The sequence below is a fragment of the Ahaetulla prasina genome, chromosome 2, assembly GCF_028640845.1.
Source record: "Ahaetulla prasina isolate Xishuangbanna chromosome 2, ASM2864084v1, whole genome shotgun sequence".
Lineage (NCBI taxonomy): Eukaryota > Metazoa > Chordata > Lepidosauria > Squamata > Colubridae > Ahaetulla > Ahaetulla prasina.
In genome coordinates, this window is record NC_080540.1 from 160,705,502 (window position 1) to 160,728,708 (window position 23,207).

General features: G+C 43.9%; 1 protein-coding gene across 2 annotated transcripts in view; it reads left to right on the plus strand.

Moving 5' to 3' along the window:
• The window catches only part of AGAP2 (ArfGAP with GTPase domain, ankyrin repeat and PH domain 2), a 201,412-nt gene that overhangs the window by 169,134 nt on the left and 9,071 nt on the right, over positions 1–23,207 (plus strand). For both annotated transcript variants that reach the window (XM_058168147.1, XM_058168146.1), the window contains exons 5-14: positions 3,093–3,234; positions 6,153–6,287; positions 7,688–7,785; positions 10,642–10,794; positions 11,796–11,882; positions 12,428–12,532; positions 14,346–14,508; positions 17,982–18,083; positions 18,216–18,362; positions 23,012–23,163. In XM_058168147.1, the coding sequence (XP_058024130.1) occupies positions 3,093–3,234; positions 6,153–6,287; positions 7,688–7,785; positions 10,642–10,794; positions 11,796–11,882; positions 12,428–12,532; positions 14,346–14,508; positions 17,982–18,083; positions 18,216–18,362; positions 23,012–23,163 (1,284 nt within the window). The remainder of the gene's footprint in view (positions 1–3,092; positions 3,235–6,152; positions 6,288–7,687; positions 7,786–10,641; positions 10,795–11,795; positions 11,883–12,427; positions 12,533–14,345; positions 14,509–17,981; positions 18,084–18,215; positions 18,363–23,011; positions 23,164–23,207) is intronic.

Consider the following 23,207-nt stretch of genomic DNA (forward strand, 5'->3'; position numbering starts at 1 on the left):
CTCTTCAACATCTTCATCAATGACTTGGACGAGGGATAGATGGGGAACTCATCAAATTTGCAGATGACACCAAGCTGGCAGGAATAGCCAACACTCCAGAAGATAGGCTCAAGTTACAGAAAGATCTTGACAGACTTGAACATTGGGCGCTATCTAACAAAATGAAATTCAACAGTGAAAAAGTAAGGTTCTACATTTAGGCCAAAAACAAAATGCACCAGTACCGTATATGTGGTACCTTGCTCAATAGTAGTACCTGTGAGAGGGATCTTGGAGTCCTAGTGGATAACCATTTAGATATGAGCCAGCAGTGTGCAGCAGCTGTTAAAAAGCCAACACAGTTCTGGGCTGCATAAACAGAGGATAGAATCAAGATCACGTGAAGTGTTAGTACCACTTTATAATGCCTTGGTAAGGCCACACTTGGAATATTGCATCCAGTTTTGGTCGCCACGATGTAAAAAGATGTTGAGACTCTAGAAAGAGTGCAGAGAAGAGCAACAAAGATGATTAGGGACTGGAGGATAAAACATATGAAGAACGGTTGCAGGAACTGGGTATGTCTAGTTTAACAAAAGAAGGACTAGGGGAGACATGATAGCAGTGTTCCAATATCTCAGGGGCTGCCACAGAGAAGTGGGAGTTGGGCTGTTCTCCAGAGCACCTGAGGGTAGAACAAGAAGCAATGGGTGGAAACTGATCAAGGAAAGAAGCAACTTAGAACTAAGGAGAAATTTCCTGACAGTTAGAACAATTAATCAGTGGAACGACTTGCCTGCAGAAGTTGTGAATGCTCCAACACTGGAAATTTTTAAGAAAATGTTGGATAACCATCTGACTGAGATGGTGTAGGGTTTCCTGCCTGGGCAGGGGGTTGGACTAGAAGGCCTCCAAGGTCCCTTCCAACTCTGATGTTATGTTATGTTATGTTATGTTAATTACAAGGGCTAAAAATCTCACAAAATCATATCTTCTAGGATAGGTGATGGAACCCGAATCTGAAAAGGTTATTGTCTCCTGTCACTGAAGTGACCACTCACATTTTCTATTCAGGACCAGCACTATTCTCAGGGAATGAAGAAGCAATCTTAGGCAATCGGTGCTGGGATATAGCGAGGTTTTAAGAAGATAGCATTCTGTATACCACACGGTTTGCCTTAACCAGAAGCAAATTTCCTGGTACCTTCCAGATGTTTTTGGACTACAAGTCTCACAATACTTTGCCATTAACTATAGTGGCTGAGGTTGATAGACATTGGAATCTGAAACATCTGGAGTTTGTTTACTGGTGCCCTAAATTAATTTCTTTTGAGATATCTCCACTCTGCAGGCATAGAGACCTCTAGACATATGCAGACTAATTTGAATCCCTCCCCCCTTCAAAAAGAGGAAAAATTGTGGAATGATTTACAGATCTCCACATGTGACCTGTTTGTGTTTTTCAAACTTTTTCAGGTCACAGAAATTATTCCCTCCTCCCCCCCCACCACTAAATAAAACCTAGAGCTATTAATCATGAGGCATAAATCTAGTGACTGAAAATTGGCTGTGTCCAAGTGAACCTCTTTTTTTTTTGCCCCTAGTCTCTCATGGAAGCCCATTAATTGCCTGCAGAATCCTAGGTTCTGTAAAACACACACTTTGGAAAACTCTGGTCTACATCATAGTTTATCTTCTCTTTGCCAAACAAAGCATTTTGGTGAGATAATCTGGAAGTGTTGGGGGCCATGGGCTGAAGTGTCTGGTACAGGAGGACGTGCACATTCACTCCTCCATCCTACAGATCAGACTTTCAGCCCAGTAACTGTCTGCCTGTGTGTTTTAGGCAGCTGTTCTTTTTCTCAGCTTGCTTATGATGGTCTGGGAAAGGCTCAAATTATTCATAGATGGAAGAATCTGGAAATTACAGCCCACTTGAAATCCTGGCAGTTCTAATGAAAAGGCTACCCCATGTTTAGCTTGCATGGAAAACAAGCTCTTCCCACTGCAAGAGAAATTCTGCGGACCCAACAAGACCTGATGGGAGCAGCCATGCCTGCCATTCAGTTGTCTGGCTCATTCATGTAAAAAGAAAAGATGGTAGAAGTGTGTCTGGTTTTCTTTCCAAAGGAGGGTGTGGGTGAGGGGAGCTCATTTATCACCCCAACTCTTATTAATCAGCCAGGCTAGGAGCAAAGTGTCTTGGGCAACTGCACGTAAGGAAAAGAAAGGTCTCAGACCTCTTACCAAGAGAAAAGAAGGAAAGAGAAGAGGAGTGAGGGAGAGGAAAGGGAAGTAGGTATGAGGAAAGAGAGGAGGAGGAAGAAGAAGGTAGGAAAGGAAAAGAAGGAGGGAAGGAAAAGAGAAGGAGGAGGTTTGCTGTAAAACGGAGGGAAAGAAAGGATAGAAGAGCAACTCCAAATGTAATTAAAATGTTTTATTTTTGTGCTTTCTTTAGAGAGAATATATATGATTATCTATGAATAAGAAAATGTACATCTATAATATGTGTATAAGAAAATAAAAAATAAAAAACTTTTTTCAAAAAAAAAACCCTCTTACCACGCACTCCCTTTTAATTTAAAATTGGATATCTCCCCTCCAGCTTATGGATAAACAAGCTTGTCAGTATATAAAATCAGTGTCATTTAACTCACTACAGCACTAATTGTGGGAATCAAGAAGTAAAAGTTTCAGAAACAAAAGAAATAGCCAGTTTGCTCCTAGTGGTTAAGGCACTAGGCTAAAAAATAGGAGATGTGAGTTCTAGTCTCGCCTTAGAGGTGGCTGGGAGACGTTGAGCCAGTCATTCTCTCTCAGTCCAATTCACCTCACAGGATTGTTTTTATGGGGAAAACAGGAAGAGGAAGGAGTAGTAGGTATGTTTACTGCCTTGAGTTATTTATAAAAAATAACAAAGGCAGAATTAAAATAAATAAATGCTTGGCTCGATGTAAAGTTCTCCAATCTTTAATAATCTCTCTGTTTGGGGAGAGTTTGGAGCCAGTATCATTCTCCCATTCCCAGACCTATTCTGAGTGTGGAATAAAGGCAGTCTAAAGGGAACTGCCTGGTACCGATCTTTCACACTTGCTTTTCTTCCCCCCTTACAGTTCGCCAATTGGGCAGATGCCGTCATCTTTGTCTTCAGTCTGGAGAACGAGGCCAGTTTCCAAGAGCTGACTCAGTTCTACGGGCTCCTCACCAACTACCGTGCCGTTTCCGACATGGCTCTTGCCCTGGTGGGCACTCAGGGTGAGTGGGGAGAGGGCGCCACTCTTCAGTAATAAGTGCACTCTTATTACCATATGTGGTGGACGTGTGTTGAAGCAAAACGATTTTGGACTAAAATGCACACATGGTTGGAGAAAATGATTAAAAAACATATAGACTTTAAGCCAGAAGTTTTTCGGTTGGGAATTATACCTGGAACATATAGTAGAGATTTAAAATATTTGATTGTGAATATTATTACAGCAGCTAGGATTGTGTTTGCTAAAAATTGGAAAAATGAGAAATTACCTCTGCAAGACGAAATTATTAGGAAGATGATGGAATGTGCAGAGATGAGTAAATTGACATTTGAAATTAGAGAACAAGAAGATAAACAATATTACAAAATATGGGATTTATTCTATCACTGGTTAGAAGGAAAGATATGTAGAAAAGAATTGGGAAAGGTTAAGGTCAAGAGAAATAATCTGAATTAAACTAATTTAGGAGAATGGAATGAATAATGTTACAAGATAAAATATCATTGTTTAATTAAAAATTAATTGAGTAACAGACCTGGACAATGTAAGACAGATGAATGAAAGAAACGTTTATTTTGAAATTGCACAAGAAGATATGTTAATACCCCACCAAAACATTGTAATTGGATTGATGAGATTTTTATGTTTGTTTGTGTTAAAAAATTTAAAATTTATAATTTAAAAAATTATAATAAAAAAAAGGAAGTGCACTCTAAGGGCTCCAGAAGATGTTGAAGTGAAGGGAGCCGAGCAGGGCTCTAAGGCCTACTGGGAGTTGTTTAAATAAAACAGAGTCAAATCTCCAGGTAGAGAGATTCTGCGGCCTTGGTCTTGCCCTTTATTCATTACTAAGTCAATTGTTCACCCCTTGGCTCTTCACTGACTGACTGAGTTCCAAAAAGAGTGGATGATTTTTCCATCCATTCAGCACTTATGGTACCTTTATGGAAGAGCTATGGAGTTCTGATCTGCGTGAAGAGCAGTGAAAATGGATCCAAGATGCTACCTGGAATTAATGCAAACTATTTATATAAATAAATATAAATAATAGTATATTTGTTATAATTAAATATGTGTATCTATGTATGTATGTGTATGTCTATGTACACACACACACATGCACACACATATATAATATAAAATATATTGCATAAAAATATATATATATGTAAGGTAAAGGTAAAGGTTCCCCTCGCATATATGTGCTAGTCGTTCCCGACTCTAGGGGGCGGTGCTCATCTCCATTTCAAAGCCGAAGAGCCAGCGCTGTCCAAAGATGTCTCCATGGTCATGTGGTCGGCATAACTCAATGCCAAAGGCGCACGGAACACTGTTACCTTCCCAGCAAAGGTGGTCCCTATTTTCCTACTTGCATTTTTTACGTGCTTTCTAACTGCTAGGTTGGAAGAAAATGGGACAAGTAACAGGAGCTCACCCCGTTACCCGGCACTCGGGATTCAAACTGCTGAACTGCCAACCTTTCGATTGACAAGCTAACCGTCTTATCCACTGAGCTACCACGTCCGCTATATATATATGTAAAGTATACATTTATATTGATAACAATTTATAACATTTTATAAAATATATCTCTATATATAATTTTATAAAATGTTATAAATTGTATCATTATAAATGTATACATATATACATTTATATGCAATATATTTATTGTAATTAAAATGTAAAAAATAAAGTAAAAAGATAGGGCAAGTGATTGGACAATATTAGCATGGAAAATGAAGGCATCCTTCACCCACATAATGAACTGGATGTGTAGCTGAGCTTCACTGAATGAGTCATTAGAGTAAAGCACTCTTCGCAGTGCTCTGTTTGCATAGCTTGTTCACGATTGGCATCATTCACTCTTTCCTGGAGAGGCACAGATCGTCTTCTGCCAGGGTCCCCCAGAATGATGAAGCTGCTCTCCAGCGTTATTTAACTATTCTTTTCTTAATTAATCGATTTACAGTTGTATTTAAAAAGACTCAACTAATTGAAATTCTGCGCTCTCAGATATTTTCATCTATATTCTTAAATTATACGCTAGTTTCCACTTGTGCTAATTATGGATAGCTCTGTACTGCAAAGCGTATTTGTTCACTGGAAATCCTTGTGCAGTTTACGAGGTTCTATTAGGTGATTGCTCTGCAATCCACTTATAAAAAGAAGCGATCTACCTCCATTTTCTGAATATTAGTGCAATAATAGCATACTGTATGTAGATCCCTGACTGTTCTGTAGTGGGATTAGAGACCTCATTTTGATCTAGGAATTCCATTTAGCATTCAGGACATCTGCAGCTACTTAACAATGACCCAGTGCCCTAGTATTTTCCAGACACCGAAGTGGGTTTGGTAATGCCTTGTAAAGGCTTTGACTTGGATCCCTTCCAAAGAAGCCAGTATGATCCTTCAAGGCAGGCTGCGTAGAAGGAAAATTAAGTCCAAACAGGTTTATTATTTCTAGGTCACACGTCCACCTGTGCCAAAGTGCTGCTGACAAGAGCTGAACTGGACTAAGGAGGCACACTGAGTTCAGGAATCAAGAGGGAAGCGGAGACATTCAGGAACAATAGCACAGCGGACTACTTTGAAAACTCATAGCAGGGATGGGCCAGCAGATAAAATATGCATCTCATTCATGCAAAGGAAATGTATACTGCCCTTATTTTTTTTTTCTGGTTTTAGGGTAGCCTTAGCTACATGTATTTTAAAAGCTTACAGAATGAGAATTAATGCAAGAATGTGTTTTGTTTGAACGAAGTCAACACAGCCTGACTGTTCATAAAGCAGAGAAATAATTTTTAGTGCACACTCTGCAAGATCATTTGAAGAAACCTTCTGTTGATTACACCACGTATCTTTCCACCTGAAACACGGAGGGGGAATTATTTTTATTTTATTTTGTTCCATTCAGACAAAATCAGTGCCAGCAATCCACGTGTGATTGAAGATTCCCGAGCCCGGGCTTTATGTACAGAAATGCGCCGTTGCCTCTACTATGAGACCTGCGCCACTTACGGGCTGAATGTTGATCGGGTCTTCAGTGAAGGTGAATATCTACCTAGAATGTATTCTGAGTAGGTAGAAGAGAGGGAGGCCAAGTTGTATGTCATGCCAACAAAAACAGGTGTGTGTGAAAACAAACATTCTTCCCAACATATAAACTCTGCAAGTAGTATGGCAAGGGGACTGTATTTTTGATATTTTACTCTAGATATGACAGGTTCCTATTGTCTGCTACAGAAGTGATAAATCATATTAGCAAAACACGCACACTCAATAGTACTTGCACACTTTTCCACCAGTGTTTAAATTTGTGTCATCTATTAGTTTACATTTGTATGATGGGTTTCTGAGGTCACTTTCCCTCGCCCCCCCAAAAAAGTATGCTTATTTTGTTGTTTCCAAGGAGTCGCTTCTTACCATTCTGAGCAAGAGAAAAGTTCAATACACATGATACAGGTAGACTGTGAGAGTGAAGCTGACCTAGAGCCGCTCCTTCTCTTCTTGTGTTGAGTTCGCACTCTGTCAGCCCCCTGAGACCTATCACTTTCAACAACCAAAGGCAAAGGGAAGGGCTTGTGGAGGAGTTCAACATTTTCAGAGGAAATGCTCGTGTCATAAAATATTGAGGCAAACTGCTAATACTGGACACGTGGGGGCTTCAGACTGAGAGTTACAGAGATAAGATGCTGTGGGGATAAGTTACCGGCCTGCGTATGGTTTCATTCCTGTAATGGCTCTTCTGCTGTTTCCTGAGTGTTCTTGGTTTCAAAATGTCTATAAAGTGCAAGAACAATCAGCTTGGTATTATAAAGCAGTGGCCCCCAACCTTTTGGGCACCAGTGTCCGGTTCCATGGAAAGAGGTTTTTCCATGGATCACAGGGGGGCGTGGTTTTGTGTGCTGCCTACATCCCGCAGATGGGGCTTCGCTTGATTGACACGGCCCAGTTTCTGGCATGCCGCGGCCCTGTGCCGGTCCATGGACTGGGGATTGAGGACTCCTGTTGTAAAGGATATAAGAGTTGCATATTTATAGTATAACCCAGGATTGGAGGGAAGAACATCTTCAGAATGTGTCTATGTGAGTGAGGCTAATCACACTGTGTTTTATTTTAACCTGATCATTATCTTCCCATCAGGGACTTTTCACAGAAAGACACATATGATCCGTCCCACGCATATGACTATGTTCTCGCATACTTCCCTCTAGTACAAGATCACAACACATTGAAGTGATAATTGCTAGATGGGTTCACAGAGCGAGTGGGTGGAGTATCAAAAATGTGTTCAGTTTGTGACCTGGTCCTTAAGGGGGGAGCAAATTAAGGGTTGGACAGGATCGCAATTCTCTTATGCCAGATCTCTGCATTGCTCTTGGATGGGCCAAATTGGAAAGCATTAGCCACCATTTGACTTTCCTACCCGTCTCTCCCTTCCTATTCCAGTTGCCCAGAAGATTGTGAACATGAAGAAACAACAGCAGCTGCTTGCATCCTGCAAATCTTTGCCCAGCACGCCCAGCCATTCCGCAGTTTCTACACCGGTGGGTGGCATCTGCCTTGTACAAATATAGACCGTGTCTTTTTCTTCCTTTCAGGAATCATGTTTCTTCAGAAAGGGTGTAAATGTCCCCAGGTCCTTAGTATCTTGGAAGGAAGAAGCTGGCTTGGTGTAAAGACACTGGGTTCTCTTCTCAGAGATTTAAATCACTCCCATTTGGGGTATGTGCAAAAGGTGAAAAAGGGGTCCAAAGGACCCTCAGATTGGAGAAAAGTCTGCCTGTAGTCAATGGTGCAATTCACTGGTTGTAACAACCAGTTCGCTTCACGCGCCTTCCGGAGGCTGGAAATGAGCCAGTTTTTCGCCCTCCCCAAACTCTGGAGGCTTTTCTCAAGCCTCTGGGAGGGCGAAAATGGCCTCCCCCAGGCACCGGAGGCCCTCGGAAGACCAGAAACAGGCTCATTTCCAGACTTCTGGTAGGCCCATTTTTCACCCTCCCAGAGCCTCTGCGCGCCTCATGTAATATAGCTATTCAGGTAAATTTAAATATCCTTAAACTTAGCTGCCATAATATCAATTAGGTAAAGTTTGAATCAGAGATGCTGAATGATTTAAAAAAAAAACAACAATTAAAGATCTCAAAAAAATCTAAAATCAATTTTGGGATTAATGTAAAAAATATATAAAACAAGCGTAAACAAAAATCAAAATTGATATCCTGCAGTTCATGTGCCATCCTATGAAAATCCTTCCTTAGATTGTCTGCCAGGCAGATGGGAAGACTAACAGGGTTAACAAAGGTTGTAGTGTTGATCAGGGATTGTTCTAGGGTAAATCTGTGCAATATGTAGAGATGTGAAGGTTTGGAGGAAAATAGAAATGGGAGAAAAAACGCTGGCTTTTTTTTTTCTTCCTTCAAGAGGCGTGAATGAAAGGAAGATCAAAAAGTGAAGCAGTATTTTCCCCTTAACCTTTCCAGTTTCATTTTTGGCTAGTTAGGTGTTGTTGTTTTTTAAGGGGTGGATTGCATCTCTAGCTTTATGTCATCATTGGAAAAAACCCAACTAAAAGAGAGAGAAACTCCCAAAGAGACTTGTACAGCCAAAGATACCCAGAGATGGAAGACCAAAGAAGAAAAAATACTGCCTTAAATAGCTTCCCTTTTCCCAAAAAGCTGGAATGGGCCTAATTTGCCCTGATCCTGTGCAAGGTCAAAGACAATCGTATTTATTATCAGGACACTATTAAAACAGCCATAGTTTTCCATTCATATATTGTTGTTAATATTATTATAAGGCTGCCTGTCAAATACTTAAGAAGGCGGGACATATTAAAAACACAATATAACAGTAAAGAAGAGCCCAAACTAGCAGTTTCTATGCAAAGTTAATGAGATAGTCCTGGCTCTTAGATCTTTGCCTTTGGTTCAGTGGCAATTCTATGAAAGCAGATGCCTCGGTTCTGCCTTTTTTCCCATGGGGCAAGGATAGCCTATTGCTGGGCTCCATGGGCCCCACAGCAAGAGGCAGGAACACTTTCAAAACTTTCGTTTGAGGGCATGAAGGAATAACACAAATGATGATGATGGCAGGAAATGCTTGACTACATGCGTTTCATGCAAATTGTCTTTAGCTCAGACAGCAGACAGAATGGCTGAAAATATTTTGGGAAGCAGCTCTATCTTTCTGAGACATCTTGATAGCCCAGCGGTCATACCAACTGAGTTTTGGCAAATGACAGGTGAAATGGGAATAGTACTATACAGGTAGTCCTCGCCTTGCGACAGTTCGTTTAGTGGACTGTTCAAAGGTTACAACGGCACTGCAAAAAGTGACTTACAACCATTTTTCACAGTTACAACCTTCGTAGCATCCCCAAGGTCATGTGATCAAAATTCAGATGCTTGGCAGCTGATTCATATTTATGACCATGGCTGTGTCCCAGGGTCATGTGATCACCTTTTGCGACCTTTTGACGAGCAAAGTCAATGGGGAAGCCCGATTCACTTAACAACCGGTGTTACTAACTTATCAATGGCAGTGATTCACTTAACAACTAGGACAAAATATGGGGCAAAACTCACTTAACAGATGTCTCACTTAACCACAGAAATTTTGGGTTCAATTGGGGTCGTAAGTAGAGGACTACCTGCCTTGCACTAGGTTACATTTGATGTAACATTTACATTTGATGTAACCAAGTGGTTCAGTGGCCACTTGATGTAACCTAGGTTGATGTAACTTGATGTAACCTAGGTGGCTCAGTGGCTAAGTCGCTGAGCTTGTCAATCAGAAAGGTTGGCAGTTTGGCTGCTCGAATCCCTAGTATAGGTCTCCTGCGTGAGCAGTGGGTTGGACTAGATGGCCTTCAAGGTCCCTTCCAATTCTGTTACTATTAAATTAAATTACTGATTACCTGAGCAAACACTCATGAATATTTGAAACAAAGTAAAACTATGCATGAACACCTAGCAATCAAGGTGATCGCAGTGGTGAAATCCAATTTTTTTTACTATCGGTTCTGAGGGTGTGGCTTGGTAGGCATGGTGTGGCTTGGTGGGTGTGGCAGGGGAAGGATACTGCAAAATCTCCATTCCCACCCCACTCCAGGGGAAGGATATTGCAAAATCTCCATTCCCACCCCACTCCTGGGAGAAGGATATTTCAAAATCCCCATTCCCTCCCTACTCCTGGGGAAGGATACTGCAAAATCTCCATTCCCACCCCACTCTGGGACCAGCCAGAGGTGGTATTTGCCGGTTCTCCGAACTACTCAAAATTTCCGCTACCGGTTCTCCAGAACCTGTCAGAACTTGCTGGATTTCACCCCTGGGTGATAGCTCTTATACTGGTGCTCTCCTCTTTCTCTTAGGCATAAGTCTTTCTGGATTCTTTTCTAGGCGAGTAATGGTGGTCATACAAGCGACTACTCTTCATCCCTTCCTTCCACGCCCAATATCAGTCATCGGGAGCTGCGCAGTGAGGCTTCAGCAATTATTGGCACACCCAGCTCCCTGCAACGTGGGACCAAACGCCGGACCAGCCTGTTCACTGTGAGTTTCTCGCAGAAGTCCATCAGAATGGAAGAATAAGGAGAGAAAGCCAAGGGCTGGATGACCTTGGTCAGGTCAAACAAGACACAGTCATTATAAGGAAATTTGGCCAGATTCCAGCTGTTCATTGATTTATCCAGGGTGAAGAGAAGCTGCTTTCCTCTCCTAGTCATTTAGAGCAGGGCTTTGGGATGGATCTGTCTCTGCCTGCGTTCTCGTAGATGCCAGCTTCCAATCTTGATAGCCCTTTTCTGGATTCTCTGGTCTCCCGACCCTCTTTTCAAAGATGATCTAATGATAGACAAGCTCAGCAGTGGAGTTCCCATGGCAAAGTCAATTACAAACATGCTCAGCGTGATCACTTATCATTTTGGTAAGGTTTGTGTGGGGTCTAGAGCAGGGGTGTCAAACTCAAGGCCCGGGGGTCCGGATCCCACACGGTCCTATTGCGAACCGGTAGTAAAGGTAAGTAGAACCCACCTCTGGTGTACCCCCTTTTTAAAGTGCTTCAGTTTGAATTATTTTTATAGGAATGTCTCCTGATAAAGGGTACCAACAAGGCATTTTGGGCACTATATTGATGGCTTTTCCGGTAAATCAGGGTTAAAGAAAGCCATAGTTCAGTGCAGTTCATAAATGAGGGGTCCTTGGTGCTCTCTGAGCTTGCTTGTTTTTTTGCAGATGTTTCACTACCCTAACTAGGTAACATCATCAGTGTTAGTAAGGAGTGACGTTTCCTGTCAGTTTATATACTGGTGACTTGCCTGTCTGTGTGGGTGGGGTGGGGTGATCTTAGGGATTCTTTGGTTGGGCTGTTTACTGATGGCTCCTTGGCAGTTTCTTGATTGGGGTATTGCTTATTTACCGGTAATTGTTGGTCTGAAGTTGACCTTGGAGTTAATCTATGCTGATCTGGTTGCTGATTACTGGTGGAGAGGTGCTGGAGTCTTTTTGTTCTCTTTCATAAAGTCAGCCGAGATATTTGAATTGTCTCCTTGTAGAATCGCAGAGGGAGTGATACAGAGAAGAGGAGCCTGGATAGCCGAGGTGAAAACGCGGGCAGTGGGAGAGCTATACCCATCAAACAGGTAAACCTTTCTTTCTTTCGTTTGGCTTGAGCACTGTTTGTTAATGCTTTCCATAGTCAGGGAAGGCACAGGGCAATCTTCATTAAGTTGAAATGCTACCCAAAGATTGCTTCATTTTTCCAGGCTTTTATGGGGGATTTTATTTTATTTTTCTTGCCTTCCGTTGTGTCTTCCTTCCTGTCCCTCCAGTCAAAGCCGTTTTCTAAAACAGGAATCTCCAACCTTGTCAACTTTTAAGACTTGTGGACTTCAACTCTGCTGGCTGAGGAATTCTGGGAGTTGAAGTCCACAAGTCTTAAAGTTGACAAAGTTGGAGACCCCTGTTCTAAAACATCTCTGTTTCTAACTTGGCTTCAGCTTTTCAAATATTGTCGCAGCTTTCGTTCCTTCTTGAGCTGTTCTTAATTTACGTTGGTTTTTTGGCTTGGTTTTCATCTTACTTTTTTTCTCGTACTATGTACACTGTCCCCAGCCGCTTTGATCTTAAGGTAAACGAAACGAATGACTTGGCTGGCTTGGCTAATGACCGTTGTGTCTCCTGGTAGAGCTTCTTGCTGAAACGAAGTGGGAATTCTCTGAACAAGGAGTGGAAGAAAAAGTATGTCACTCTGTCCAGTAATGGTCTTCTCTTCTATCACCCCAGCATTAATGTAAGTTCCTTGTCAGTAGAACAGAGTGTGACATGTGTCCCTAGATGATCTGATCTGATTCACAGAATAAGCAAATTGGTAGGATTTTGATAGGAACCCTTGGGAGAAAAACACAGCCTGTGAAGTGAACTGGAAGACTTTAGCTACAGCAGCGGTTCTCAACCTGTGGCTCACGACCCCGTTGGGAGTCGAATGATGATTTGCCAGGGGTCACCTAAGACCATTGGAAATATGGGAAGTATACTTGCGAGTCGAAGAATCGCGCTCCAATGGTTGACTCCACAAGCCAGCTGCAGGCTCTTCAAATCGCTAGCCGAATTTGGCTTCAGGCGATGAATTAAAAAAGAGAGAAATCTTTGCTCTGATGTCTCCCTCTCAAGCCAGCTGCAATCACTCCCAATCGCTAGCCTAATCTGGCTTCAGGCACCATAAACTTAATAGGGGAGGAGTCTCCGCTTTAATGCCTCCGTCCTCAAGGCAATCGCAAGCAGTTCAGATCGCTAGCCAATAGGGCTTCAGGTGTGATAAATTCAAAAAAACAGTTTGCCGCTTTTCTCCCCCCGTCTGCGGTTGGGGTCACCATATTGTGGGAAATTGTATTAAAGGGGTCGCAGCACTATAAAGGTTGAGAACCACTGAGCTACAGGAAGCATGTATCCATCCCCATTATTTTTCTGCCAGGAAGGGAGCTACTAAAACCTTGAAATACAGCCTTTCCTCAGCGTAGCACCTTTTAGAAGTGTTGGGCTTCAGTTCCCATAATCTCTGGCCAGCCTATTTTTCCTTATTATAATTGAACTATATTCATCACGATGAAGGATCGGTGTTGTGTTCCACAGTATTGATTCTCGCTGTATTCCATGGGAATTTGGGGACAGGTTTATCCAAGGCAAGCACTCTTTTAGAGGAAAGTAACCTCAGAATATATGACTGGCTGCGCCATTTCATGGATCCCTTAAGTCAAAACTGATTGAGGAATATAGTGAAAAAAACCTTTGATTTGTGAAATGGGCAAGATGTCATTTGGATTTCACTCCTCTCCCCGGATCCACTTTCTTCCTCCTACTTCATTTGATGTCAGACCCCACGATAGCAGGGAATTGTGGAAGTTGTAATCAAATACATCCAAGTGCACAGAGATAAAGAAGACCCGTGATGGCGAACCTATGGCATGCCAGCTGTCACCCCAGCCCAGCTCCATCATGCATGCGCGTGAGCCTTCCGTTGGCCAGCTGGTCTTCGGGTCTGTGTCGCTCATGCGCAGGGGGTGTGACACATGCAGGGGACGTGCACGTCCATCTGCACAGGGGGTGGGGCACATGCACATGCGCCCCCGCCCTGCACCCTGTTTTGGGCCTGGAAGGCCTCCTGCACCAACCTGGAAGCCAAAACGGGGCTCAAGGGTGCCGCACGCAACCCCCTCGTGCTTCATTTTGGGCCTGGAAGGCCTCCTGCACCAATCTGGAAGCTAAAAAAATGGTGAGGGGGGGATGTGCGCACATGCATGGGGGGCGGGCCGCATGCATGGGAAGTGCTCGCATTGCATTTTGAGGGTGCATGTGCGCGCTTTGGGCACTTGGCACCAAAAAGGTTAGCCATCACTGTTCTAGACCGTGTCATATTTTTGTGTGTGTGTGTACGATAATTGCCCTAAGGATTGTGAATAGCATCTGACATGACCTGGATAGAAATACAGGTTCAAGACACCTTCTCAGGCTGGTTAAAGAATTCTAGAATAAGACCATTTCAAAGCCCATGTTTGGCTGATGTCCAGCTTCCTAAGTTTTTCCACCTGTTCTTCCTGCCTCCCCAGGATTATATCCATGGGACCCATGGGAAAGAAATGGATCTCCTTCGCACCACTGTAAAAGTACCTGGCAAACGCCCGCCCAGAGCCATCTCTGCCTGTGGTGCCTCCTCAAGTATCAACGGCCTGGTGAAAGACATGAGCAGCGTTGGAGTTGGGGACAGCAGTAGTAAGTGAGCTGTGCTATTTCAGACAAAATAGACATAGGGAGAAAGGACCCAGGTGCTGGTTGGCATCAGTACTGTGAGAAAGGCCTGCCAAGCTGAGTGGCAGGGCACTCTTATTGTGACAGTGAGAACTAAGACTCTGATAAAATAGCCCAGGGCGGAATATTACAAGCTTTTTGCCAGCCAAGGTGTGTATATAATTACTGTTTGCGAATTCACACTGTGATTCATTGCGATGCCTTCATTTACAGTTTTCTGTGTAAGAGTAAGGAGGGAGAGTTCTGTACACTGTTCCTCCTCCTCCTTTTGCACTACAATGTGCCAGTAGTCACACTTTTCTTTAACCTTACTTGGCGACAGCCCACAAGAATATGATAGGAAGAATTTATGAAGAACAACAGGTGGTGTTTTTAAATGAGGGTATCCTCAAGGGTATCCTCAAGAGGGATGCGGTGGCTCAGCGGCTAAGATGCTGAGCTTGTCGATCGAAAAGTTGGCAGTTCAGCGGTTCGAATCCCTAGTGCCGCGTAACAGGGTGAGCTCTCATTATTTGTCCCAGCTTCTGCCAACCTAGCAGTTCGAAAGCACGAAAAAAATGCAAGTAGAAAAATAGGGACCACTTTTGGTGGGAAAGTAACAGCTTTCCGTGCACCTTTAGCGTTTAGTCATACCAGCCACATGACCATGGAGACATCTTCGGACAGCGCTGGCTCTTCGGCTTTGAAACGGAGATGAGCACTGCCCCCTAGAGTTGGGAACGACTAGCACGTATGTGCAAGGGGAGCCTTTACCTTTACCTTATCATCAAGCATTACAGAATTCTACCTGGGAGGAAGCAGGACGAGAGAGAAAGCAGATATGATTAAGCACGGATTTTTTTTTTCCTCTAGTATGCTCAGGATAAGAAGTTATGTCCAACCAGTTTGTATATATATATATATCACATCTACATACTTTTTGTATAGCTGCATATTAATGTGTGTTATCTGTGAGGCTACATACTTGGGAAGATTGTCATGTGTTAGCATCACGCTTTTCTTTACATAATTTCTGCTGAAAATGTGATACGGAATGACACCCTCTAAGGACAGCTACTTTGACTGCTTTCTCTTTCACGCAAATTTGGCAAATGAATGATCCAAAGCCATTGGCTTTCCTGGCTTTTGGCCATTATTGCAGATTTCTCCTACTGTATGGGAAATATATCATATATAATCAAATAGCAGTTTTTCTGATTAATGTTCAATCTGGGACAATTAGCTGAACATCAAACCAAATCAGATTTGACATAAAATTCCTAATGCTTCCTGTTTGAGCTGCAACATTGATTGAAGCAAGTGATTGTTCAAATTGAATTCATAAAGCTGGAAAGCCATGTGTTACACACACCCCCGCCCCCCCTCCCCCACCCTGCAGCTCCAGTGCAGAAACTGTGCACTGTATAATAATCCAATAGTGACATCTACAGGAGACCTTCCCATTCAATGGCAGCTGGAACATTATTTGGAAAAATGAAAAGTCATCCCAAATGACCACCAGTTTTTGCTGTCTTGTTCATGGGTGGTAAAACTGGGGATGGTTTGGCCATGGATAAGACTAAGCAGTGAGCTCAGTCCAGGCCGCTTTGCTCAGAGATAGCCATCTGCAGGGATCTTGAAAACTTCCTTTTCAATTATTGCTTCTCTCCTCTGGAGTAGCTCATGCCCAGATATTAGAATGGTCCAGTGGTGAAATCTAATTTTTTTTACTACCGGTTCTGTGGGCGTGGCTTGGTGGGCGTGGTGTGGCTTGGTGGGCGTGGCAGGGGAAGGATACTGCAAAATCCCCATTCCCTCCCCACTCCTGAGGGAAGGATATTGCAAAATCTCCATTCTGACCCCACTCCTGGAGGAAGGATATTGCAAAATCCCCATTCTCTCCCCGCTCCTGGGGGAAGGATATTGCAAAATCTCCATTCCCTCCCCACTCCTGGGGGAAGGATATTGCAAAATCTCCATTCCCACCACACACTGGGGCCAGCCAGAGGTGGTATTTGCCAATTCTCTGAACTACTCAAAATTTCCGCTACCGGTTCTCCAGAACCTGTCAGAACCTGCTGGATATCACCCCTGGAATGGTCCCTGGCTTTTAGAAAGTCCATTAAAACCTGGCTGTTCCTGTTACCTCTGGTGAGGAAGAATATTTTAATTTATGGTTTATTGATTGTAGTGTTCCTGGGCATTTAAATGTTTTTTTCTTTTCCTATTGATTTGCTCTATTATTATTTTTGATATACCGTATTTTTCAGACCATAAGACGCACTGGAATATTAAGACGCACCAAGTTTTCAAAAAGGAAAACAAGAAAAAAGTAGTTTTTTGGCTCCATGTGTCCCATTTTTGCCCTCCACAGGCAGGCCTGCACTGTGCAGGCCTCCCAAAACCTCTGCACGTCCCATTTTTGTGAAAAATGGGTCATTTTTGGCCTCCCAAACCTCCCCATGTATCCTGTTTTTGCCCTCCCCAACCCCCAGGAGCACTCTGCAGGCCTCCCAAACCCTCTGCACATCCTGTTTTTGCTGGAAAGGGGCCTGTTTTTGGCAAAAACAGGATGCGCAGGGTGGGGTTTCAGGAGGCCAAAAATGGCTGTATTCGGTCTATAAGATGCACCAACATTTCCACCTTCTTTTGGGGGGGGAAGGGCATCATACTCTGAAAAGTACGGTAACTATGATTAATCATTTGTTTGTCATCTAAATTTCCAAAGATGATGCTTAGAATCAACGAGAAAGGCTTATAAGCCTGAAAAAATAAAAATACTTCTTAAAAATTGGATGGAGGGGGCTGTGACAGGAGATAATGCTGGTTTATCTCAACAATATCAGGATGGCAGCTACAAATGTTTCTTCAGAATATCCTTAAAGGAACTAATCAGTGGTGGAGTTCAAGTAATTTAACAACTGGTTCTCAGCCCTAATGATTTCTTCCAACAACCAGTTTACCAAACTGCTCAGATAGTTAACAACCGGTTCTCCCGAAGTGCTGCGAACTGGCTGAATCCCACCACTGGAATAATTAACCCTTTAGTTGTGTCCCATGGAAAGCTTCCACCGTTAGCTAATGGGAGATGTGTTACTATAGTCACTGGGAAATTGGAAGATGGCTTCAGGCTCAGTCCTAGGTATTGATGAGATTCCTCTGAAGTCCAGCATAAAAACACTCTTTGATTAACCGCCTCCAGGTTCCTAGTGTCCTCCTCATCCTTCAGCTCTGGTCAAAGAAATTAGAATCCCATTACAAGCTTTAACTTACTTCTGTGTGTACGACTTGCATGCAGGAGACACCTGGTCGCATTCTCAACTTCTCCATCTTAAAAGACCTCTAGTAAATGGGCGTTTAAGATCAAACCTATCTGAGATGCCAAATATTGTAACAAGACCAAACCAGCTACATATTGATTCTAACAGGTTCATGTGCTTATTCCTTCTTCTCCGTAGCTAGCCCTAGTCCGGGCCTGCTGAATCCTCCAGTTGACCCAGCAGTCAAGCTCTTAGGCAAACCGGAGCGTTTGCAGCGCTCGGTATCTTCTTCCAAAGCTGGTAAGTTCAGAACAAACAAGAAGCCCCCCCCCCCAGGAGCAGAGAAGATGCCAAGAAAGGCTAGCTTCTCTGATCCAGTGAGAAAAATTAGCCAGCAGACACATCATCTGTTTCTCCTACCTGTTCCTGCAGAAGTATCCATGGCTGCAGAAGGACTATCCAGTCCTGGCAGCAGTGGCAAAGATCCTCCTCCATCTCCTATGATTGACAGAAAGAAGCACAGGCGGAAGAAGCTCACCACACCATCCAAAACTGAGGGATCAGCAGGTCAGGCAGAGGGTAAGAGGCCTCTGCTCTCAGTCATGATTCGGAAAGTTGAGAAGAGTCCATTTTTAACCACAGTTTGGGCTGTCTACTGGGCATGTTAGAACATCTTGGTTTCTTGGTTTCCAAGGAAATAGACAGAGAAACTAGAGTGGCATCTCTAGAGGGATTTTCCTCAGCTTGGTGTTCTCTCCAGGTTGAGGGCCTGCAGCTGTCAGAATGTTCAGCCAATACGACCAATGGCCCCATCAGCTGGGGATCCCGAGAGATCCATTCGCTTTAAAATAAAATAAAATGCCTATGCGTTAGAGTGAAATTGTTTTTAATGCAGAAAAGGCTTGTCTCTCAGATGGCAATTAAGGCTGGGCTGCCCTTCGTAATGTGTATTTTTAAGATGTCTCTTTACAAAGCCAACCAACCAAGACATTGCCCTGCTACCATTGACAGTAAACAGAGTCATTTGGGGTGGGGGGAGCTAGATTCCGGATCATATTCTGCTGGGGTGTCAGGAAAACAAAGACTCTCTTCTACTGGGCAGAGTCTTGAATTAGGCAAAATATTAGCCAGGTGTTCCTCAACTTAAGAACATTCATTTAGCGACCATTCAAAGTTACAGTGGCACTGAAAGACGTGACTTACAACCAGTCCTTCAACTTAAGACTGTTGCAGCGCACTTACATGATGCACACATGATCACAATTTCAGCGGCCAGCAACCAGCAAGTGTTCACAACGGTTGCCGTGTCGCCCGGTCATATGATTGCCATTTGCAATCTTCCCAGCCGGCTTCTGACAAGCGAAGTCAATGAATTCACTTAACAATCATAGCAACAACAACAACAAAAAAGATTGTAAAATCAGGTGTGACTCATTTAATGACTGCATTGCTTAGCAACTGAAGTCCCAGTCCCAATAGTGGTCATAAGTCGAGGATTATCGGTATGTAGTTAGCACTTTTAAAAAAAAAGGAGTGGGAGCGTCATGTTTGCTTCAGGATTAAGCATGAGCCGAGGTGGGGCAGTGGTTAGAGTGCAGTACTGCAGGCTACTTCAGCTGACTGCTAGCTGCAGTTGGGCAGTTCAAATCTCACCAGGCTCAAGGTTGACTCAGCCGTCCATCCTTCCGAGGTGGGTAAAATGAGGACCCAGATTGTCGGGCAAAATATGCTGACTCTGTAAACCGTTTAGAGAGGGCTGTAAAAGCACTGTGAAGCGGTATATAAGCTTAAGTGCTATCGCTATTGCTATTTCCACAGTTCTGGGGGTTGCACTGGATCCTGTCTCTCGGTTGCAGGAAGGGAGGAACGCTTGAACGGTGATCATTATTTCCTGAACTGAAACGTAACCAGGATGGTTGGGGTGTCAGAGGCGCAAAACTCAAAAGAATGCCTCCCAATGTTCATGCAAAGGCCAGATGATTGTTTTCAACAAGCCTGACTGGGTGCGGGGAAAGTAGCATGGGAGTCAATGAGGGGAATTTGGGGTGGAGCATCCTAGCCAAGGCTGTGGGGAGGCCATGCTGCCTATTTCAACCCCTGGAAAGGAAAGGAACGGTCCTCTCCTTTTGAGAAGGGGTTGGGCCATGGCCAGAGGGGCGGCCCACTCCCACCCTTTTCTCTTAGCTCTGCCTGCACTAAGCAACTGTTGCCAAACCTTTCACTTCCGCTCTGAGTCTGCACCACACAGGGCCGTGCCCTTCACAGCTGTCTCCCTCACTGTCCCTCGCAGTGCTTCACGCATCCACCCCCCACCCCCACCCCACACTGGTGCCCGAATCCAGGGGTCTGGGAGTTCTGATAGCCTCTGCTTTTTTTTTTTTAATTATTTTCCTTTTCCTCCTCTGAACTCTCTCCCCTTTCTTCTTTTCCTCCCCTCTCTTTCTCTGCCTCTTGCTTCCTGCTTCCCCTCCGGACTCACTGCAGCCAAGCGTAAAATGTGGAAATTAAAAACCTTTGGTAGTTTAAGAAATATTTATAAAACAGGTAATGAGCGGCGGTGGCAGGTGTGGGCTCTTTTTGTGTGTGTGTGTGTGCGCCATGGCACCCATTGCATGCAGTTGTGCTTACTTTGTGACGTGTGCCCTGCTTTGATGTCTGCCCCTGATGCTCAAGGGATATTCCTTCTTGCTTCCCAGTTAACCATCCCCAGGCCAACAAGAGTGTGTACAAATGTTCCCCTTTCCCTCGAACCTCCATTTCCTCCCAAAATGATTAAGTTCCCAAAATTCTTTCAGAATGAGAGTTTTTGAACTTATTCTGAAACGCAATCAGAATTCCTTTGGGAGGAATATGTCAGTTCATCAGATGAGACCCAAAAGTGCCAATAAAGAGGGCCATCAAAATCAGTAGATTCTCCAGTACTTCTAGGGTCTCCTGCTGTACCAGGGGTGAAATCTACTTACCTTCCTTACTGGTTCAGAAGTGCATGCGCCAGGCGTGCGTGTGTCACATGCGCACACACATCCTCTGTGCAGGCGCAAAACCTTTCTGTTTACAAAACACATTCATTAAAACCAGGAAGTAACGACGGGCAGGCGGGTGGGTGGAGCCTTGCACTGTGATTGCTACCAGTTCTCCGAACTACCAGCCAAGATCACTGCCGGATCGCGCGATTCGGTCCGAACCAGGAGCCTTTCACCCCTGTGCTGTACGCAGCCAAAACAATAGAAAGTTGTGTTCTTCTAGCTGTGTTCTTTCCCTACATGTGCATATAACAATCAGACCCATTTGCATTTCACACTATTTGCTGGAGAGTATAGAGCTCCACAATTTTTGGCGGTGCACAAGCAGGCTCCTTGAAAGACAAATGGGTATAGAAAGAAGAGCCCAGAAACCTAGAGAGCTTTTCCTCATTTGTATTTATTAACAGTAGGATCATGAATTCTTTATAGACTGCCATATCCCCATGATTCTGTCTTCATCTTGTTTCCAACCCATGAGTGAGATAGGCTTAGGATCGTCCCTGGCTGTTCTGCAGGAGTGTGTTTTCTCCCTCAAGTAGATAGTAAATTTGTACAGTTCCAAGGTATGTAAAAACCGACACATTTTGCAGATTATTCTGTTGCTGGTAGAGTCGTTTGACCTGTTGAGGAGTGGGAACAGGCAGAAACCAGTGGTGGGCTGCAACCGGTTTAACAACTGGTTCTGTGAGCGCGTGCTTCATGCGCGAGCACAGGCTTCGCGCATGCGCCTAACGCGCCTGCGTGCAACATTCAAAATACAGCAATTTGAAGCTCAGCTGCTTACCTTCTAAGGCAGCCCCGGTAAGTAGAACAGCGGAGACGCGGAAATCAGCTGTGTCATGTGAATCAGCTGAGCCAGATAGAAGGAAACATAGGACAGGATAGGGCCGGGAGCAGGTGGGCGGGGCCAGCTGATCGTCAGAATTACCAGTTCGCTTGAACCAGTTCGAAACGGCAGCAGCCCACCACTGGCAGAAACCTCTTGGTCCTTTCAGCTGATGCAGGTATGGTCCTTTCCCCAGACTCCCACTGACTCTCCATTTCCATTTTCTTAATTATTCTTCCCAGAAGAAGTGATCATGGATCACTGAGTGAAGATTTGAATCTCCTGCTCCAAGTCCAGTGATAATCAATACTTCAGTATTCCACCTCTGGCATTAGAAATAACTCTGAATTTTTGCCCCCACTGTGGTCTTTGATTTTGAAGCTTTCCACAGCAAAGGCGATGGTGGGAGCAAAATAGACTCTGATCCAACAGAGATAAAAGGGATCCATCAGAGATAAAAGTGCTTAAGCTTTCCCAATCTCAAGGGATGACTTAGCACTTTTATCTCAGATGGATTGTGATCCTTTACCATTCCAACCAACTAATTACCACTTCTCTGCCCTGTTTCTCCTGCAAAAGGAAAAGAAGGGAAGCTGACACTGCAAGAATTTCTTTTTATGTAATCAGCACACTCCCCAGCCCTACCTCACCCATGGCTTGGGCTTGCTTGCAGAAAATTCTGCTCCCCACCACAGCCCTGGTTCCTGTCAGAGCCCTCAGCTGGTGAGGAATTGTAAACCTGACCATCATTGATTATCACCTGCTGGCCATTTCCTGCCTCCTGAGCTTGCTGTTCTGGCTGCATCTCAAGTGGCCCCATATTCCATCCATGTTCAAAACCAAGTGTGAGACTGGGAAAAGAGGAGTCGAAACCTCTCTTATCCTACAGAACCACAGTTGAGTGGAATTCTGTTTCCACACACTAACTCCGCTCTCTAGTTCAGGAATGAGCAAGTTAAACCTACAGTACTGTAGCAAGCAAACACACAGGAGTGCTCTGCAAATTAAAAGTGATCCATAAATAACTTTAAAGTAGTAAATAACTTGTGAGCTGATGCTGATATATAATCAATGAGATTCCACTCCCTCAGAAAGATAGAACTCTTTCAAGTTCTTGCTGTTTGTGAATTTAAAATGTTGACCTGCGTCACCAATAGATAATTGTGTCCCTAATACTAATAGATCATCTCCCTACAACTTTTCCCAAACGTCTGTGCTAAAAAACCAAACAAACAACCAAGCCTCTTTTGTGTTCATTTAACTTCTGAATGTCATTCCCCGGCCCCCAGATTTTGCCCCAACACCAGTTTGTTGAGTGTAAGACGGTTCCGAAAGGTGTCATTTCGTTACGCCTGAGTGCCGCTCTTTTACATCTGCAGAGGAAGAGAACTTCGAGTTCATCATCGTCTCCAGCACAGGGCAGACGTGGCACTTTGAGGCCAACAGCTTCGAGGAGAGAGATTCCTGGGTCCAAGCGATCGAGAGCCAGATCTTGGCCAGCTTGCAGTGCTGTGAAAGTAGCAAGAACAAGGTATTGAGCCGCCGGGCTTCCTGCTGTCCTTTCCCCTATTGAAG